This window comes from Brassica napus, chromosome A4 (genome assembly GCF_020379485.1).
Source record: "Brassica napus cultivar Da-Ae chromosome A4, Da-Ae, whole genome shotgun sequence".
Taxonomy (NCBI): Eukaryota; Viridiplantae; Streptophyta; class Magnoliopsida; order Brassicales; family Brassicaceae; genus Brassica; species Brassica napus.
The window spans coordinates 3,438,913-3,459,685 of record NC_063437.1 but is presented as its reverse complement, the minus strand read 5'-3'; the positions used below and the strand labels follow the sequence as shown (position 1 = coordinate 3,459,685).

The 20,773-nt window shown below is 26.6% G+C and overlaps 2 protein-coding genes and 1 long non-coding RNA gene across 3 annotated transcripts; 2 read left to right on the top strand and 1 right to left on the bottom strand.

Annotated features, from left to right (window-relative positions):
* The first annotated feature begins 3,626 nt into the window (after positions 1–3,626).
* On the top strand, positions 3,627–5,127 carry LOC125608098. Its single transcript, XR_007339172.1, has 2 exons — positions 3,627–4,682; positions 4,788–5,127. It is a non-coding gene; the product is annotated as an uncharacterized LOC125608098 (long non-coding RNA).
* Positions 5,128–5,146: 19 nt separating this feature from the next.
* LOC106449286 (naringenin,2-oxoglutarate 3-dioxygenase) lies at positions 5,147–8,372 on the bottom strand. The gene is given in 5 exon segments (XM_013891063.3): positions 5,147–5,155; positions 5,783–6,058; positions 6,147–6,386; positions 6,644–6,829; positions 6,904–8,372. Coding segments are annotated over 5 exon segments (1,026 nt in total). The 5' UTR covers positions 7,219–8,372.
* A 9,579-nt stretch (positions 8,373–17,951) lies between these two features.
* Positions 17,952–19,959, top strand: LOC125608097. Its single transcript, XM_048777976.1, has 3 exons — positions 17,952–19,036; positions 19,127–19,276; positions 19,524–19,959. The coding sequence occupies exons 1-3, from the start codon at positions 18,892–18,894 to the stop codon at positions 19,544–19,546; spliced, it is 318 nt and encodes a 105-aa protein (XP_048633933.1). The 5' UTR covers positions 17,952–18,891; the 3' UTR covers positions 19,547–19,959.
* Positions 19,960–20,773: the final 814 nt, after the last annotated feature.

The window sequence follows — 20,773 nt, the reverse complement described above, 5'->3', positions numbered from 1 at the left end:
GGTCAATCTTTAGTTCATGGATTTCTATATTAAGTAAACATAATTAAGGGGTTTTGCCATTAAAAATCCAAAAAATAAAAATAAAATTCAATTCTAAAATGTTATCTGAAAATTAGTAACTTCAATTTTCAAAATTAGCATTTAAAAAAAAATTGTAAATATATGAGCTTGATGTGTTTTTAACATCAACATTATATATGTATATATTTAAAATTTAAAAACCCAGAAAATATAATAAAATTTATCTAAAGATTTATTATTACATTTTATTAGATAAGATATAATTTTGATTTTATTTTCTTGTTTTATATATTTTTATTCTTTTAGTTGTTTTATTTCATATAAATGTTTAGATAATTTTTATTATATTTTCTGGGTTTTTACATTTTTAATTTGTTATATATAATGTTGATGTTAAAAACACATCAAACTCATATATTTACAAAAAAAAATAAAAAATGCTAATTTTGAAAATTTAAGTTACTAAGTTTTAGATAATATTATAAAAACATTTTTAATGATAAAACTCCTCAATTATGTTTACTTAATGTAGAAATTCATAAACTAAAGATTTACCGGTAGTAATGGTAATTATGATCTGTTAGGGTTTAATTCATTAAATAAAGTTAGTTTGTGGGATTTTTTTCGTTAAATATTTAATTTGATGGTTTTTACCCAAAATAAACTTAGTTGAGAAGTTTTAACGTTAAAAATCTTTTTTCTAATGAGAATTAGTTGTCTAATTAGATTTTGATTTATTTGTTTTGATATTACACTTTTGATATTTTAATGTCGAATAAACGTGTGATTATTTGTTTACAAAAAACTTATTTTTAAAATATTTTGAACGACTACTCATGCATTACTTATCAAACATGAAATTTTCAGTTACTTTTGAAGGCAAAACGATTATTATAGTGAAAAATTATGCAAAAGTGTATCATCTTAAACTAGTAGAACAAGTGGAGAGGCATAACCAAAACCCTAAACCAAAGCCAAACGTCGTCTTCAATCTCTAAGAGCAACCTTATATTTTAGGTTTGCTGAATCTTATATTTGAAATTTGAGGATGTTCTTCTCTAATAATAAACTTTAATAAGCCTTAATTTTTTATATTTTTACATTATGTTTTTTACTTTAGGAAAAAACCAAATAAGAGCATAAAACTTTTAAACTAAAATCATACAACAAAAATATTATAAACAATATTTTTTAATAAACCATTACGTTCTAATAGAAAATTATATATAAATAAAAGACTTCAAAATTTATAATTATTCATAATTATTATCTTCATAATGCTCTCACATATAATCAATTATTGCATTTCGAAGCGATAATGAACTTTTATTTTGTATTTGTAAATTACAATGTAAAAATTGTTAAAATCGAATATTTTCATTTACTGCCATTTCAACAAACCTAGAATTTATTAGTGATCATACTACTCGTGATTTTCTTCGATCTGTACAAGAATGGATCATAAAGAGAAGAACTCAAGAACAACAACAACCTTCGAATACAACAACTTGTTATGGAAAATATTCTGGTTATATTATAGATTCGGGATCGAATTTACCTGAATGTTATTATAATTGTAAAACTTATTTATATAATTTTATTTTATGCATTTTATTTTGTTAAATTGTGTATTAACTTGTTTGATGTAATATTGTCTTCTATAATATTTGTTTAATATATTAAGATATTTTTGTTTTGTTTTTATTTAAATTTTTTTATTTATTTATTTTTGCTATTCATTTTTTGACAGATGAATACATTATTCATAATGTTCAAAAAATAGTTTCTAACAGCCACTGTCACCAGTTCAATCACCATTGTAGCAGTGTGATTCTCTAAGAGGATAAGAGATTGGAAGATAACTCTCTCACAATGCTGCAACTCGAGACTGTTGTAGCTGCTTTGAGCTAGTGTAACATAACAACTATTAGCCCAAACTTATATATGACATTGTATGTTTTGAGTTTTTTTTTTTAAATTTCTTAATATTGAATTGTATTATTAAGCCTTCAAGGGGTAAGCCGCTCAATCACTCCCTCTTAGCTCACGCAATTCGCAAGCGGTTTGGGGTTTTGCCTCTCCACTTCTTTCAAATTTGATAGATCGATTTAGGTTTCATAACTGTAAATTGACCTCTACTATTGGAAAAAATGGAATTTGAATCGTTTAATACGCCTAGGACTGAACCTATTTAGATATCTTTTCTTAGACTTTTTTCGCGATTCATATTGAGTTATTTGATGAGGGTTTACTAGGAAAAGTATGGAATTTCACTTAAATGAGACTGGTTCACTTAAAGGCAAAGTAGGTGAAGGTTTGGACAATGAGACATCATCTGAAGCAATGTCAGCATTGGTGGAGGGCTTCTATTGTTGTCTTGGAGGAAGCTTACCTAGGCAGCGAGAAGCTTTGTGTCCCAAAAGACCGCAATTAGAAGATTTAGATGGCAGCCATGAGTATAACACATCAACCATAGTGATAGAGCGACTCTCATCCTCGATAGCAACCTTAGACGGAAAAATGCTTATTTAACTTTACTTCTACAAGGATTTTGGCTTCTCCCATCTGGTAGGGTCGAGCCAAGGTTGGCTAGTAAGCATCGGGTTTTCATCAACCCAAAAATGTAAACCAATCTGTTACTTGTTCTTTACAATTTTGTTAGTTTAAAAACCTTGATTGTCTTAGTTTGATATTGATCGCATATAAGTAAAGTGTAAACTAGTCCTCTAGAATGAATCTAAAATATTATAACAGCCACTTTTAACTTGACAGTAGCAAAATATAATTTTAGTGTATCACATATAAATATTATGTACAAAATCACATAGTAAATAATATTTTAAAAAATCATGTATAGACTCATATTCAGTTGTTAAATAATACTGTACGAAAAATTATATCAAAAATTAAATATAAAATATAATTTGCATAAAATTCAGACTTACTATCATTCATAAATATGTGTAGAGTATTAGTTACCATATATATGGGATATTTGGTTAAATAAATAATATTTATATTAAAATTAAATGTCAGTGGCATGACTTTGTAATTTTTTCTAAAAAGCAAGAGAAGAATTCTAAGAGTGATTTTGCTTTAATAGTATAGATTATTTTTCATTTAGTGTATTTTTATTGGGTTAGTTTATTTAAGGTTGGTGTTTAGATCCTGGGTAATCGCTAATTACAAAAACAATTTAGAGAATTGAACTCACTTTCATGTTTTTAGTTTCGGATGTGGAAATAGTTAGAATTAAATAATTTAGGTGGGTTTTTGATGAGTCTATTATTTTAGGGGGAATCAGTTTGGTTAGAGGGGGTTTTAAGTAGTCAACTCCTTTTATAATTGTGCTTATTTTCATAATCAAACTATGCTCATTTTAATAATAATTTTCAAACAAAACACAGAAAACTCCTAAAATTCAAAACAAATCTTAAAATTTTCAAATTTACTTAAATATTTACTTAGAGTTTTAAGAATAAAATTAACTAAATTTTGGATAATCTTAATTTTATAATATTAGTTTTTGATTTAATTTCAATTTTTTTTTTAATTTTAGATAATTTATTTATTTTGTTCAGAATTCAGTTTTTTTAGAAAATTTAAAATATTATCAATAATTTAGTTAATTTTATTCTTAAAACTTTAAATTAAATTTCGAATTTTATTTTGAATTATAGAGATTTTTTAAGTTTTGTTTGAATTAATACTTTTGATTAAAATTAGCATAGTTTGAATATTAAAATAGGCACAGTTTTAAAAGTAAATGTATTAAAATGATCAAAATATTTAGTTTAGGTATTAAACCGGGTAGTAATAAATTTGAGTATTAAAAATTTTAATGAAATTTTGTTGAAATTTTTTTATCATAAATTTATATCAACCAATAATACCAAACGAAACTATATATCATGAATCATAAACATGTTAATCGTGAAGCACTAAATAAAAAAAGAGATTGACGACAAGCTATGTTTTAAACAGCATACTTGACAAAGCATAAAGCTATAAACCAATAACTATGAGCCCAGATGAGAATACTGATCTCGATGATTGGGATGAGTTACGACAGAGACGTCATGGTTTTAGATTTTATTTTCCTTGGTGGCTAGGGATTTTTTTTAAGCTGCTAGGATTAGGCGTGTGTGATAATGTGTTGTGAATAGAGAAAAAGAGGAAATCGGTTATTCTTATTTTTATTCCATAGACAACAATACATATATATAAGAATACAATACAAGGGTTTAGAACCTCTAGAACATGAGTTTATGGACCTATATGGACATTCAGATAATAGTTCATAACAAAATTGTATTAATACTAAAGCCCTTTCTCAAAAAAAAAAAATTGTATTAATACAATTGTAAAAAAAAATCCTACAAATTAGTAATCTGGAACATGGGAAAACAAAAAATTTCAGTACCGACGTATAACCGAACGGAGCGGCAACCAACACAGCATATAACAAACAAGTGTGCAACAAAGATTCTTAAGAGCAGCTCCATCGCTGGGTTCAGCAGGAGGTTCTAACGAAAAGAAAGGAAAAAAATAAATAACAAATGATAAAATTAAGCAGAACCGGTCCTTTAATAAGGGGATATAGAATCAGTTGGAACCCATACGTGGCACATGTTTATTGGGCCGTTGTTTTCGCACGAAAGGTCAAAACAATTTTTCCTTCTTCGTCATTTTCGCTTTTTCGTCTCCGATGTTGTCGAAATCTTGAAAAGAAATGATACTTGATCTGATTATGTTCTCCTCCACAGCCGCCATGCAATCACCGTGAAGGGTTAGATCTTTTTTTTTTCTCTGTCTCGCCGGCAAGACTTGAGAGAGATCAAAACGAGAAGCGAGCGACGGTGATCCGTGATCAAAGGCGTCGGGAAGTTTTTATTTGGAGGATGATCGACGGCGTGCTTGAACGAATCGACTCGGTATGAGGAGGGAGTCACGGAAATACAGCAAATAAAATAATTTATAATAATATTTACATTTTAAGAAAAAAAATTAAAATTATTTCAGTTTTATTCATTTAGTTTTTGTTATTTTAAATCCTCGCTTATCTTACAGAGTTACAGTTGCCATTCACTTATTAGTTTTTTTTCATACCTTACTATCTTTTAATTTATTTCCTCTTTATTCATTTTTGTGTTCATTTTATTTTAACAAGGGCAATTGTCAATAATAGCACCGTTTGAAGTTTATGTCACAAAAATAACACTAGAAAGAGAAAGTCACAAAAATGACATTCATTAAAGGATAAAATATCCCTAATACCCTTGGTTTAAAATTAAATAAACAAACAAAAATAAATATAAATAAATAAAATAAAAATAAAAAAAAATAAAAAATAAAAAAAAAAATTTTATAGTTTCAGATTATATTTTTCAGATTCAAAATTTTTATAATTCTTTTTTGAATTTTTTTTTCGAAATTTTTTTTTTATATTTTTTCTATTTTCTTTTTATAATTTAAAAATACTTTTTGAAACTGTTTTTAAAATTTTTATTTTTATTTTAGTATTTATTTTTTATAAAATTTTAAACCCTAATTCCAAAACCCCACCCCCTTAACTCTAAACCCTAAGGTTTGGATTAATTAACCCAAGGGGTATAAGTGTATATTTACCTCTTTAATGAAACGTATTTTTGTGACTTTGAGCCTTGAGTACTACTTTGGGAACAAAAACTTGGTTTGGTGCTATCTTAGTCTTTTTCTCTTTTAACAATGACCAATAAAACATAATTTTTTTTGTAATTACCAATAAAACGTAATTGAGCAACAAACTCGGAGAGGGTTGTTGAGAGGCCATGCTCTTCTTGAGGCGATCCAGCTAGAGATCTTTCAGCTTTCTCATAGTTATCGCTTCATAACTGATTGGTTCCTCGATCTTTGCCTTCTCTCCATCTCTTACTTTTAGTGGATACACGGTGGCATGAGGAGCCGGAAAGAGGAATGTGTTTATGAAAAGTTTGCTTGAGTTTGAGTCCACCACCCCCTGATGGTCGGTAGTCATGAACCTCCCGTTGCTCAGATACTTCAAGAGAAAATCATATTTGACAAATCAAATTTATAAACAAAAATGAAGAATAATGCAACGAAACGGAATGTGAGAAATTACTAACGTGACCAATGTCACCAAGATTGATGACAAGCGCTCCTGGAACAAACGGAACTCTAACCCATGTCTTGCCGTTGTCCCTTGTAACTTGTAAACAGCTGAATTGGTCTTGGAGTAGCAAAGTGATGATTCCGTTGTCAGTGTGACGCATTCCGAGTGCTAGGTCAGGTTTAGAGCGTTTTGGGAAATAAGTAACAAAGATTTTCTGCTCCATATCAACGCATGCATTTTTCAGTGCATCTTTCTCAAGTCCCATAGCCAGGCCCGTCTCTTTTATAAAGCCAATGAAGCATTGGCTTCAGGCCACATATTATAAATACAAAAAATAGGGCACATTTTCAAAAATTACTTGTAGATTAAATGGGAAAAGTAAGAGATGTTAGAGCTTTTGGTCTCTAGTTCGAACCAGACCACAGCCAGTTTTAAATATATTTTTCATTGGTAATTTTTATGAAGGGCCACATTATTTGACATGCTTTAAGCCTCATAAATCTTTGGGACGGCACTGCCCATAGCTTCAGACAAAACCGCAAGGACTTTATAAGCCAAACCCATCAGCCTCTCGCTATACTCCGCCGTCACTTTCAACCATCCCTCCGGCTTATCTGGCCAGTGTGAATAGTCTCTGTTGCTTACAGGGTACGTGGGATACACCACTACCTCTCTCCAGTCCTTCATAGCCTCTCCCTACATATGAAGATTCCTATATAAATAACAGGATTAGAAAAATAGACATCTGGTTCGAACTGTGGTGGCGTTACCTGGAGGTGACTAGAGATGCTGAAGCCACCCTCACCACCGGACATGTGGAACCGGAGCTTCTCTTCAGTAGTTAAGGCAAAGAAGTCTCGAGCGAGGCGAGTCATATTAACCATCAAATTTGTATCAACACCATGATCAACTGCCTGGAACATGCCCCACTTCTCGCAAGCCTCCACTATCTGACCGCAGATCTCTTCCTTTTTCCTACCAACATCATCGATTCCAGAGAGAGATATCACTGGTATTTCGTCACTGAACTCATAGTCATAGAGCTTAGATTCTCCGGCTATTTCACCCGAAATTCCGGGAGCCATTGGTATATTCAGTAAAATGAGAGGGAGATGCTCACCTTCGTATAAAGAGTACCCCTTTTATAACCTCTTCTAGCAACCACCACATAAGATTTTTTAACCCTCCATACTCGGCCACTAAAGTTGGTATCATTGCATGCCCCATATAATTAAGTTATCGTACTATATAGATTTCCCACATATTAACATTTGTAATATTATTCACACACACCCATCTAACATTTTTAAAGTAACATTGTTACTTGCTGAAATATTCGCATACAAATAGTAAAAGCCTAGATCTTTAAAATAAATTTTAAACGTGAAAGAATTCACATCCATAAGATGCCATCAGGCCCATCACTGCCGATTTAGGTGGGAGGGAAAGCATTGAAATTGCCCAGAGCCCACCAAAAATCAAAAACATTTAGTAATATGGTCCACATTTTTTTTTTCTGACAACAAGGGTCTAATTTTTTGTTTTGCACTTTCAATTTTACATTTGCAGAATATTTAAAAAGACATAATAGTCTGAATTTTTTATATTTACAAAATCAAACAAATTAACAATTTTAGATAATTTTTTATATATTGATTATATATTTTGATGATAAAATTACAGTAATTAATTATAGGGGCTTAAAAAAGCACAAGGACCCTTAATAACGCAACATTAACTGATTTCGAACATTTTCATGATATTTTCGACTGATTATTTTTGAAAACCAATTTTTTACAACAGCGTAACCTTTTGAACATATCTACTCATCTAATGAAAAATATACGTTTGAAAACCAATTTTCTACACCAGCATAACCTTTTGGAGACCTCTATTTTAGAATGAAGGGTCACATGCTCGTTCTCGTGTTCATTGCCCCCATCCATGTATTTGAGGTAATGTTGACTACTCCACCTCAATAGATTGGGTGATCCGTTGTGATGGTGATGTATGTGCCTCAACATCGATTCTATTAGGATTTCGTTATGTTATCCATTAATATTTATTATGTCTCGCCATTACCAATTAATTAAGCGCAACCACATGTTAGTTTATTAATATAATCAATTAATTTAAAACTATCTAATACTTTTGACGGGAAACTCAACTATTGTTTGTTATTTTGTATACTAGGGTTGGCCCGCCCTACGGGCGGGATATTAGTTAATTTGATATTCATTAAATGTTTGAGTTGAAATTTGTTTTAAGATTCAAGAATTTGGTTATCTGTTATGTCTTACTTATTAGTATGCGGTGGTATAGTTGTTTTTCGATTATTCTTGCTTTGGTATTGTATCAAATTAACTAATTGTCCAACTCATAATTATAGATGTACAAATGTGGATTTGTGATAAAGTTTGATATGACAATACTGTTTTTTTTTTTAATTATTATTCATAGTGGAGTGTGCATGTGTCAGAAAGAGGCCTATAACAACTTTTATGTTTTTGTGTATGGATTTTAAATATATATTATTTTGTATAATGCATACTTGCTCTACAACATTTGCTTGTAGACTAAAAAAATTGTTTTCTATATTTTTAAAAGAGAAAATATTTAGTTTAGAATATAACATGGACATATGTATTGACTATATATAGAAGTTGGGTGTTATTTTAAAATGACATATGTATAGATATTTTTCAACAATTACTTCACTGGCACAAAAACATTTATAACTGTAAATATCTTCTTTTAAAAGCAAAACTAATAAAAGCGTGTACAACAAATGTATTTTGATATATATTATATGCATCAAGTTATAAAGGTTGGAAACATGGCAAAATTGTTTGGAGCAAAGTTTTTAACTTCACGATCTTCATCTTGACGTCAATTCAGTATCGGTCCTGGTCACAAGCAGAAGAAGCATGGGCTTCCAACTGACACGATAATAAGTATTTTCGCGGCCACATATTTATAAAAAGTGACTTTAGCCTAGTGGTTCTAAGAGAAATTACCAGTGCTAGAGGTGCTGGGTTCAATTACCCTTAACTGCATTCATTTATTTTGGCCCTAAATATAAAATGGGACATGTGTCACTCCCAGAACGCACGAATTGATGACGTGGCTTCACGAGAGAGATGCGAACATTTCTTTATATATATAGATTTTAACTGTTTTACAAAAATAATTTTTTTTCTCGTCAAAACGTTGGGTCATTTTCTCGCACGTGTAGCCAAGTTCCCGAGTTTCCTCCGCAATATTTGGGTCATTTTTTGCCGGACGTTAATGTAAGTTATATGGGTCAAAAGACATAGTGTTAGTGGGTCAAAAGACTACAATTGTCACCATTTCTCTCTGGGTAGGTATGCAATCAGCAAATTAATATTCGGGCTGACCAATATTCACAATAACAAACTTGCCGTGACCGACACTAATAAACAACTCATGTTTAAGTTAGTACTAATACTTTAGAATTAAATAATAAAAATATATCTAAATTTAATGTTTAATTATTTTAGTTATTTTATCGGGTTACCAATTTTGATATTAATTAACTATTTTATTGTTGATATATATGCTATTTGTATGTTTTGGCACATTTTAGCTTGTAATTAATTTTATCAATATTTTGACGTCAATTTTCCAAAGAGCTAATATATATGTCAAGTCGATTCCTTTCTGATTATTTTGTTTTTATATTTTACATTATTTGAAATCAAACTTCATTTTAATTTAAAGAAATATTTTATTTATAATTTTTTGATATTTAAAAATATTTAATTATGATTCTGATTTGGTATGTTTTTGTTGGTACTTTATATTTTATGTAAACATTCATAATAATATATATAGCATATACGTAAAAAAAAAACTTGTCGACATAGTTTTTTGTATGTGTCAAACTCATTTGATGGTATTTTTCAAAGAATAAATATAATGCATTTTAAAATAAATTTACTTTTGTTAGTATATACTTTATAATCATTGGGATAATTAGAAAAATATCTTATTTATAGTTTAAATTTTTAAATCTATACAATTAAACATGATACACTTTGAGACTTTTCCCTTAAAATTTGCTATTTTTCAATGTAAATTATGTCATTTATTAAGGGTATTTTGGAAATTATCATGTTATTCCTTAATTATAGCCTTTCATTATAATTAATTTCAAACCAATCAATTAATTTAAAAAATATTCCGACAGAATATATACATATTAATAAATCACATTAAAACGAATAATTAATATTAAATGGTGATTCAGCATTCCTAAAAAAATGAAAAATATCAAACGTATTAATCCTTTGAAGTCTATCTGGGTATAAGGATTCAACTCGAAAATCTGATTTAACCGAATATTTACCAAACTCCGTAAAACTCTACCCCACTGTGTCTGGTCTTTGAGATCTACCTACTGCTAAACCTCTAATGAGTTTCACATCATCAGGATATATATATATATACATTAAGCAAGTCCACATTCCATGAACAATCAGCCGGATTAAGGAGATGTTCCACCTTTAAAGAAGGATTTAAGTACTGAGTATTTGTTTTTGGTATTCCTGACTTCGGGCGAGGAGCGGGGATCCACGGATCTGTCCATACAGAGATAGATTGTCTTGTTTCCACTCTTTTAATTAGCCTTTTTTTAACCAGAGATCTAGCTGGGCAGGTACTTCTCCACCCATAAGAGGATGAATATGATCTGTGTTCGTCCAAAAGATCGGTATTCCGAAAATAGTGTACTTTAAAAACCTTTGAAAACAAACAATCTTATTTCCTAATTTTATGCATTTAATATTTAAATATTTGTACAGAAATTTTTCAACCAAAATTTTGGTGCAATCCACTCACGAGATATTCTCTTTTACTTTACTGATAGGATATTACAAGATATTTTCTTACCTTATAGGCATATGATTGTTAGAGAAATTATTAAAAAAAATATATTATATTTCAAAACTTATCGTGAAAGGTCATTTAGAAAAATGAAGTCACTTAATTTTTATGATGTTAAATTTTTGATGCTTTCAATTTAGTAATTTTTTATTTGTTTTAGAATGTTAAGATTTTCTATATATACATATATTTTTGGTTTGCTGATTCTGGTTTTGGTTTATGTGCTATCATAATGATTCCTCCTTTGAAGCCACTTATGTTTTGATCATTCGTCATTTTCTTCCGTTTTTTCCTCTGGACTAAACAGTTGTCTCATCTATAAATCTCAGGTAAATTCATTATCTTCACATTTTATATTTATTTCTTGGTAAAATCTAATCGTGATCAATTTAATGTCCCAAATTTATTCAATTGGAATAGCTACGGAAAAATAGTCGATCAAAGAATCCAAAACTATTTGAAATCAACTCTTCAAACACTGGATTGTATCGGTATGTTTTCACTACTTTTAGTTTCAATTTTAATAATAGTAACTAGATTTCTACCCGCACAACCGTGCGGGTATATATGTTCACATTTATATATATAAATATTTGTTTTACATAATTATTATATATTTTTAATGTTACTCACATATTTAAATGTTTGTATAATTATGCCAAATATAATAATTTTATAGTTTTCATGCTGTAAATTAAAATCATCACATATATATGTTGCTTATTATATATTTATCCTACTAAATTTGCGTTTGATTGCTAAACTAATTTTTTTAATGCATGAAACAACATATATGAAAACAATTTTGAACTTAATTTATTATAATCATGATCCGTAATTCAAATCGCTAGATTTTTTAGTAATTTTTAATGTTTATTAATTTTATATAATAAATTACTGTTTATTATAAAGTTTAAGATAAGAGAAATTTTTATACATTTATTATATAGTTTACTAATATTAACCATTCTACCAACATATTATATTTTTAGCATAAATATTTTATATTTATGAAAATAAAATATGTAAACTTATCAATTTAAAATAATTTTATCATATTTTGTTCAATATAACGTTTTTATTTTAAAATGATAAATATTATTATAAAATTGATAAAATAAGATATAATTTTATTTTTTAGTAACATTTCATTACTAATTACAAAATTAGTTGAAAATCTTTATATTCAATTTATGACAATTAAGATCTTATTATAATCTTTTTCAAGAGATTTGTTAGAATTTTAAATTTTCTTTAAAAAATTAAAAGATATAAAAGATATTATGATTAAAGTAGTTATAAATATTATATATATTAGCATTAGTGATATATATTTAATAGAAAATTAAATGATGGTCCAAATAAAAATATTACTCATCAAAAAATAATGATTTTTATTTTATTAGAAACAAAATTTGAAAAAAAATTTAAATAGAAATAAATATTTATTTCTAACAAAATCTTTAAAAATTATTAGTAAATGTATTTTTGAAATTAATTAATTTCATTTTATTGAAATTTTCGTTTATAAACCAAACCTATATTCAATTTTAATTTCTAATAATATTTTATGATAATCTTATATATTAAAAGAGAAGTCATGACTTCTCATTCATGTGTGATTTTAAAAAAAATGGACTATCTACTAGAGTTGGTTACATTACATTTTCAATCATTTTCAATCATTAGTAATCTTGATATTAAATAAAAGACATTATTAAAAACTATTCTCGAGAGACATAAATCTATAACTCACAAGAGTTTCTGGTTTTGTTTTTCTTTGCACTTAGATATAACTCTATAATTCACGAGAGTTTCTGGTTTTCATGTAAAGTTTGACATTCACAGACGTCTTTCCAGATTATTTGACATAGTGTGTTTTGTAGTGTTGTGTTTGCAGACAATATATACTAAAGATTATTTGTTTGTAAGCTCTGAACATATGTTAATAATTTACTGAACATATTGATGCATTTAGAGAAGATGAAGTTGGTCCATTGTTAACGTCCATTTTTGTTTTTGAAGTCAATGAAAGCAAAAGACAATATTTAAATAATGAAAAAAAAATATTTAAATAATGGTCGCTTGATACAATTACGTTTATTTAGTTGTCTTACCATTTACTAAAGATTATTGGATTGTAAGCTCTGAACCTATGTTAATAATTTACTGAACACATTGATGAATTTGGAGAAGATGAAGTTGGTCCATTGTTAACGTCTATAAGAAATTTAGAATATCTACATTCAGTTGCAACAATAGATATCTACATCTATTTTGTTAACAATTCAAATTAAATAAAGATTAATTCCTATTCGGTTATAACTAATCAAAGCAATATCTACTTTTAAAGAATATCTAATTTTCGTGAGTGTAGTAACATATAGGATATTCTAAGCATTTATTTTAAAGTTTGGAGATCAAGCTCACATATTGTTTTGTTGTTGTGACCTTCTCAATTTGTTTCCTATATTTTCGAAACAGAATCACGTTAATTTTTTTTTATTTTCCATAACAACCTCAACAATATCATCGATTTAATATACTTGATACCAGATTTACAATGAATATATCAATATCTACAATATAGGTAACTATAACAACCGATTCTTAATATCCTATATCTTGTATAATAAAACAGAAGTCACGACTTTGATTCATGTGTGATTTTTAAAAAAATAGAATTAATAGACTTATTTCTAAAATATAATATTACATTTAATCTCTAATCTTATCATTTAAGTTTTGGGTCTACCAGAAATTTTTATTGAGCTATCAATAATTGGATTTAAACAATAGATGATCTATTGGATTTAAAACAGTATAAATTAAATAGATATAATTTAATGTTATAATACTATATCTTCATATGTTAATTATTTAAATATTTATCGATGTTAACTTTTAAAATTATAAAGATTTTTTAAAAATAAAAAAAATCATATTATCTCACAATGATTAATCTTTACTGCCTTAAACCAATGAATTTTTTTTTAAACTATATAATTTATTTTAAAAATTAAACAAAAACTAAATGTTTAATTATTTACTCGATAATATAAATCTATAAAGCAAAAATTTTATTTTTTTAAAAACTTTCTAAATTTGTAAATGTTACAATATCTTTGAATATGACAACAAAACAATATTTTACTAATCTTTATATATATAGTTATGATTTTAATAATTAAATAATAATCCAAAATATATATATAAAAGAAGATACAAATACATGTGAAAGTTTGAAATAATCTATTCAATGAAAAAATATACCGTAAACTTATTGTGTTTTAAAAATTAATATACATATATTATAATATCTACCAGTTTAGAATTGAAAACAAAATGTTTATATAAAAATAAATGAAAACAAAAACCCGCGCAGTTGCGCGGGTCAAGATCTAGTTTAAATTAAAACTAACTATTTTTCGAAAGTAAATTTAAAAAGATTCTAAGAAGATTTTAAAAATATTTGTTAAAACATTTTAAATATATTCATTTGTATTTCAAATAAAATGATAAAGATATTAAAAGATATAATAATGAACTTATGTAAAATATGATATTTTCTAGAAATAGTCCAAACTAAAAAAATCACACATCAAAAGAAGTCATGACTTCTGTTTTAATATATTAGATGATGTAAACACCAAATAAACCAGAGCCAAAGTTGCTATTTTTCGTCTTTTCTTTGGTATTTCTCATTTCTTTCAATCTTATTATTTAACATGTCATCTTTTGTAATGTAAAACTAGATTTTGACCGGCGCTTGGAAAGCACATATATTTTTTGACAGTTTGATAAAATTTGAATGAATTTGTAACGTTTTATTAGAAATAAATATTTTAAAAGTTGTTCTATTATAATGTTTGAGTTTTAAACAGTGTTTTCATATCCGATCTAGACTTATGGTCAAACCAATAGATCTAGTGACCCGTATATAGTCTAGTTTGAATTTAATGAAACAAAAATATGGTAAAATACGGTAAAAATCAAAAACCCGCTACTAATCCGCGACCGATGCTGTTGATACGATATAAAACATAAAAAAAAATTAAAACATTTGATTAAATTACTCAAATAATTTTTAATATTACATAAAATTGAGTAGACTATAATTCATTATACTTCGATGAGTTTTTCATTATGTCATTCGTAGAAAATGAAAAAAATAGTGATAGGAAGAAAAAAAAAACAAAATCAATTGATATGACACTATTAGTTTCTTTATTAATCACCTATTATAAGTTTATATTTTTATTTATTTTAGATTTTTATGATAATTTTAAGATATTTTTGAATGCTCAAAATTTTAAGTTAGTTATTTTGTGAAATATTAAGTTGGTTAGCGGATCTATAAGTGATCAAATTTGGTATAACTTGTGGGTAACACATTTTTTGTACACACTAATTTGGAATGATAATATATATGATATTTTTAATAAATTTATTCTAGTATAATTTTTCAATTGCAGTATTGGTGATAAGGTTATTTTCTAATTAAAGCTATACATATCATAATTTATCTTCACCAGTTAATAACATAGTGTACTTTTATATTATATTTAATTGGTAGTATAAATAATCGTGTTTTTCATTGCAAGATTGGTTAAAATATCATAGTATTTACATAGACCAAAATATTGACTTTTTGGAATTTTGAACATATCAGCATATTAACATATGAGTGTATGGTTTTGTTTAATATTTTTAAAGATAGTGTATATATGATACCTTGTTCTCGTAGATGGAATATTTTTAGCAATCTTAATACTTTACATAACCGTTTAGCAAATGAAAAAGGGTCAAATATAAGTTCCAACACTTTGAATGGATTTTACGTAACCGTTTAAAAAATGTGCGTAATAAATTAAAGTATTGACTAAATGATTGTTAAATAAATATAAGGTAACATCTCCTATATATTAAAAGAGAAGCATTACAACATTTGTAGTAACCACATGTTATCACTACGATAAATTAATTATTAATATTTTCAATTCTTTCATTAAATAAAAATTACGAAATTGTGTAATATGAATAATAAAAAATGATACAAATTATGTGTTACAAAAAAAATATGATACAAATTAGCGTATTCTCTAACATTTTTGTTTAACTTTAAGTTATTAAAATAAATTAAACAATCACATTAACGATATAATAAAATTTTAGATTTTTTTCGTATATGTTATATTTTGAACTTTTTAAAAAGTCTCGCATTGAAATTTTTATGATCCATGATTTTTTTAATGATAAAATACAAATTATTACAAAATTATGTAAATAGGAAGTCTCATATATATTAATATCTTCTAAATTAAGCTATATACCATAGAAAATATCCCCTATATATTAAAAGAAAAGGATTACATTTGAGGTATCAACTTGTCATCACCATACTTATTCTTATATTTCTAGAGAAATAAGTTGGTTCATCTAAATATATAATAAGCATTTTATTAAACTAACCATAAATTAATTATTAATGTTCTCAATTATTTCTTTAAATAAAAATTACGGAATTACCTAATGTGACTAAATTATACAATTATTGATTTTGAATAATAAAAATTTGATACAAATTAGTGTATTCTCTATCATTTTCTTTAACTTTGAGTTATTAAAATAAATTAAACAATCACATTAACCATATAATAAAAAATTAGATTTTCCGTATATGTTATATTTTGAACTTTAAAAAAGTCTCACATTGAAATTTTTATGATCCATGATTTAATTTTTTTAATGACAAAATACAAAATTATGTAAGTAGGAAGTCTCATATATATTAATATCTTCTCAATTAAACTATATACCATAGAAAATATCCTCTATATATTAAAAGAAAAGGATTACAACATTTGAGATAGCAACATGTCATCACCATAATTATTCTTAGAATTCTAGAAAAATAGGTTGGTCCATCTAAATATATAATAAGCATTTTATTAAACTAACAATAAATTATTTATTAATGTTCTCAATTATTTCCTTAAATTAAAATTACGGAATAACTTAATGTGGCTAAAACATATATGACAATTAATTATTTTGAATAATAAAGATTTGATACAAATTAATGTATTCTCTATCATTGTTTAACTTTGAGTTATTAAAATAAATTAAACAATCACATTAACCATATAATAAAATTTTAGATTTTTCCGTATATGTTATATTTTGAACTTTTTAAAAAGTCTCACATTAAAAAATTTATGATCCATGATTTTTGTTTATGACAAAATACAAATTATTACAAAATCATGTAAGTAGGAAATCTCATATATATTAATATCTTTTAAATTAAACTATATACCATAGAAAATACATAAATATTTTTATTTTAGAATTTTTTTGAACAATTTTTTGATAAAATCTTTGAACAAATACTGAAAACTTAATATTTAAATTTTAAAATTTGCACTGAATGTTTATAAAAGTTATAAATTACTAGAACTTTAAAAACAATGTACAATGAAAATTTTGGTATCAGCGATTTAGTCATTCTGTTAAAAAGATACAAATGAGTAGAACGCATCATTTAACATATATCAATACTAAAAATATATTATGTATCTATGTATATATATTTAAATTTAATTATATCAATAGAAAATAGAAAAAGTGATTGTTTGGATTAATAAAATTTATTTACGTATTCACATCAGTATAATTATATACGTAATAGTTATTGACTTTTTCATTATCAAATATATATATATATATATATATATATATATTATTTTATAATATATATATATTATTTTATAATATATAAAATCATATAATATGTAAAATAATTTATATATACAATGTTCATCATGCGCAAGGCGTGGGTCTTAATCTAGTCAAAGTATTTTAGTTAATGAAATAGTCCAACAATTTTGTTTAAGTAGATTTTTGAAAATGGTTCTCTTTTAATAGTATAGACTAGATTTTGACCCGCGCTTTCGTAAATTATTTTTTGCTTTTCCATTTATTTACCCGCTTGTTTGTTTTGAGTTATATATTTATACTTGGTGTATTAATTTTAGGTTCGCTTCTATTTTTATTTTTTGAGTTTTCAGTTTGATTTCGGTTTATAGTTGTTCGGTTCGAGTGATAATTTTTTTTTGATTATTTATGAGTTTGGGCTTGAATTCGGTTTGGTTAGTTTTGGATATTTGTATACCGATTCAGTTCTCTATTTTTTTTTGGCGACATGCATCTTCTAAGATCAAGTGGTAGGCGGGTCTGAGTCGTTTCAAAGAGATGCTCTGTCCGGCTGGATCGGATCTATATGGGGAAAAAAAGAGTACCCCTAAGTTCTCTATTTATATGTCGAGGTTTAAATTTGTTTCTAAAATATGTCTTGCATTTGATAAATAACTGATTTTTAATAATTGTTAAGGATAAATGTATAAATGAAATATTAATTTGTCTATAATAAAATCTAGCTAAGTTAAAATTTTGCTACTTGTATTTTTCTGTTGGAAGAAAATGAAATGCAATTTAAAATAATTGTTGATAATTATACAAAACTTACACTTTATTACGTATAATTTTAACAAACAAAAGATGATTGTATTTATTTTAAAACAATACTTTTGCAATTTGAAAATGCTCTTAATTAAATTTATTATAAGGGAAAAACATTCTAGATATATTGATCATTCTGATAATTATTTTAAAATTGTTTAAAAACTCCTTGGGCCTGATTAATACAAAACAAAGAAGTTCCATTTTTATGTTTAAAAATTAATCGAATACAACTGGGTTTTACAAACTGAAACTCAAAATGAGGATAATAAAATGTTAGTGTAAGTTGGGTTTATAACTTATGTTGATATTTTTCAATATCACTCAGGCCCATGGTTCATCACTACCAACCGACAGAACAACAACCTGTCTTTTTGCCTTTCCAAAATAAGCTTCCTCAGAAAAATGAGTTCGTCTCTCTCTCAAAATGCTTTGATAACATGATGAAACATGATCCATCAACACAGATGGTTGAAGGTATATCTCCAATAACTTATTTTTCTTTGATTAATGTATCATAGGCTCATCGAAACCATTACTTATGATCTAAAAATCATTTTTTTCCAGATAAGGTTTGCATGTCGAATCCAATGAATGATCTGATTAGTCGGTTAATTCTGTTTGTCTCGTATATGTCTGAAGAAGATCTGAAAAAGTATCCCTCAAGAAAAAACGAAGAACCGGAGTTAAAGGATCAAGAAACATCAATCACTTCAGGTCAATAGACTTTCAAATATTTGTCTTATTCGTTATATAGTTGGTTAATCGAGTGTAGTTAAACACTAAAAAATAAATATCTAAAGTTTTTTTAACTATTTTTGGAATTTGTTTCATGCACTTTTCTCACATCTTTCCAAACAAATTGTTATAATATATTTCCGTTCATATTGAAATGGTGGTATATGATCTTTGTTTGATCTTACTCATTTTGGTTTGAAAATTTAATATATTTACTCATGTGCAGGCTGTGCAGTGACATTTGTATAGGCAAAGCTTTATTCATGTGACTCTAACCAATATCACAAAACAACAAACCTGAGAAAAGATAAGTTTTCATACAATGGCATAAAAATTTCAACGCTTACAATAACTATAATAGTGTTTCAAAAAAAAACAATAACTATAATATATTTAATATTTGTAAAATCCAAATTTTAACTAATGTTTTTTTTGTAATTTTACAGTCAAAGTCTACACGTTGTATGATTGATGATGAAAGTTATGAGGCTAAGTCCAACCAAGTCCAACCAAATCCATACCTATACACAGAAAAAAAAATCAAGATGTAACTGAAACAATATAATTGAGTAGACTATGCATTTTTCAGTTTACCTTCTTGTCAACGAAAACGTTTCACCAAATTTCTAGTTTATTTGCTCCCAGGTGTGGATTACTTTCAATTGGATGTACCAATCAGTTCTGTTAGGTTTCAGTTTTGAAAGGAACGGAATTTTCTTTGTTCTTTGCGTTTCTTTGCGGTTTCGAAAAGAAAAAAGAAAATTTGTGTGTGGCGATGATTGTTTGACAACGGTAGTTATATATAGCCTACAATAGATAGGTTTTGAAAGAATATTCGGATTATTTTTAGGGATGCTATTTCAGTTGAATGATAATAAGGTATATTATGTTAATAAGCTAAGTAAATATCGTTATTTGACAGTAAATTTGTTAGGATGGCGGATATTTCGGTAGGAGGTTTAAGGGATTGTTAATAATTGGTATTTGATGAATAAAGAATATTACTTGGCATATACTTTGTTATTGATTAACAAAATATTTTTGAAACAGAATATATTTTATTAGAGTTTAACTATATTTCAGATTGGTGGTTTTATATTTTAAGTTTGAAATTGGAATATTTTGCGTGTGAGTTTTTTTTTTTTGCTAGTAAGAATCGCGTATAATTAGATAACGTTTTTTTTTTTTTTTGCAAGTAAGAAAACATGAAGCAACTTCCGAAAATTTAGTTTATTTGCTTAAATTTTAGCTTTTTTATTTAATGGTATAGATATTTATGGTTATTGATTTGAAAAAAGATTGGTATTTATGATCTAGTATAGTGGATATGGTTATGTATGGAACTTTCGAAAATCTAGTTTATTTGCTAAATTTTTAGCTTTTGATTTAGTGGTTTGTATTTTTGGTTATTGATTTGAAAAAGCTTTATAAATCCAATAGTATGGTCGACTATATTGCAGAGTGGTTTACGGTTTA

Coding starts and splice junctions, on each gene's coding strand:
- LOC125608097 (XM_048777976.1), top strand. CDS start 18,892: ATGGTTCATCACTACCAACCGACAGAACAACAACCTGTCTTTTTGCCT. Junction 19,037..19,126: donor ATCAACACAGATGGTTGAAG/GTATATCTCCAA, acceptor ATTTTTTTCCAG/ATAAGGTTTGCATGTCGAAT. Junction 19,277..19,523: donor AGAAACATCAATCACTTCAG/GTCAATAGACTT, acceptor ACTCATGTGCAG/GCTGTGCAGTGACATTTGTA.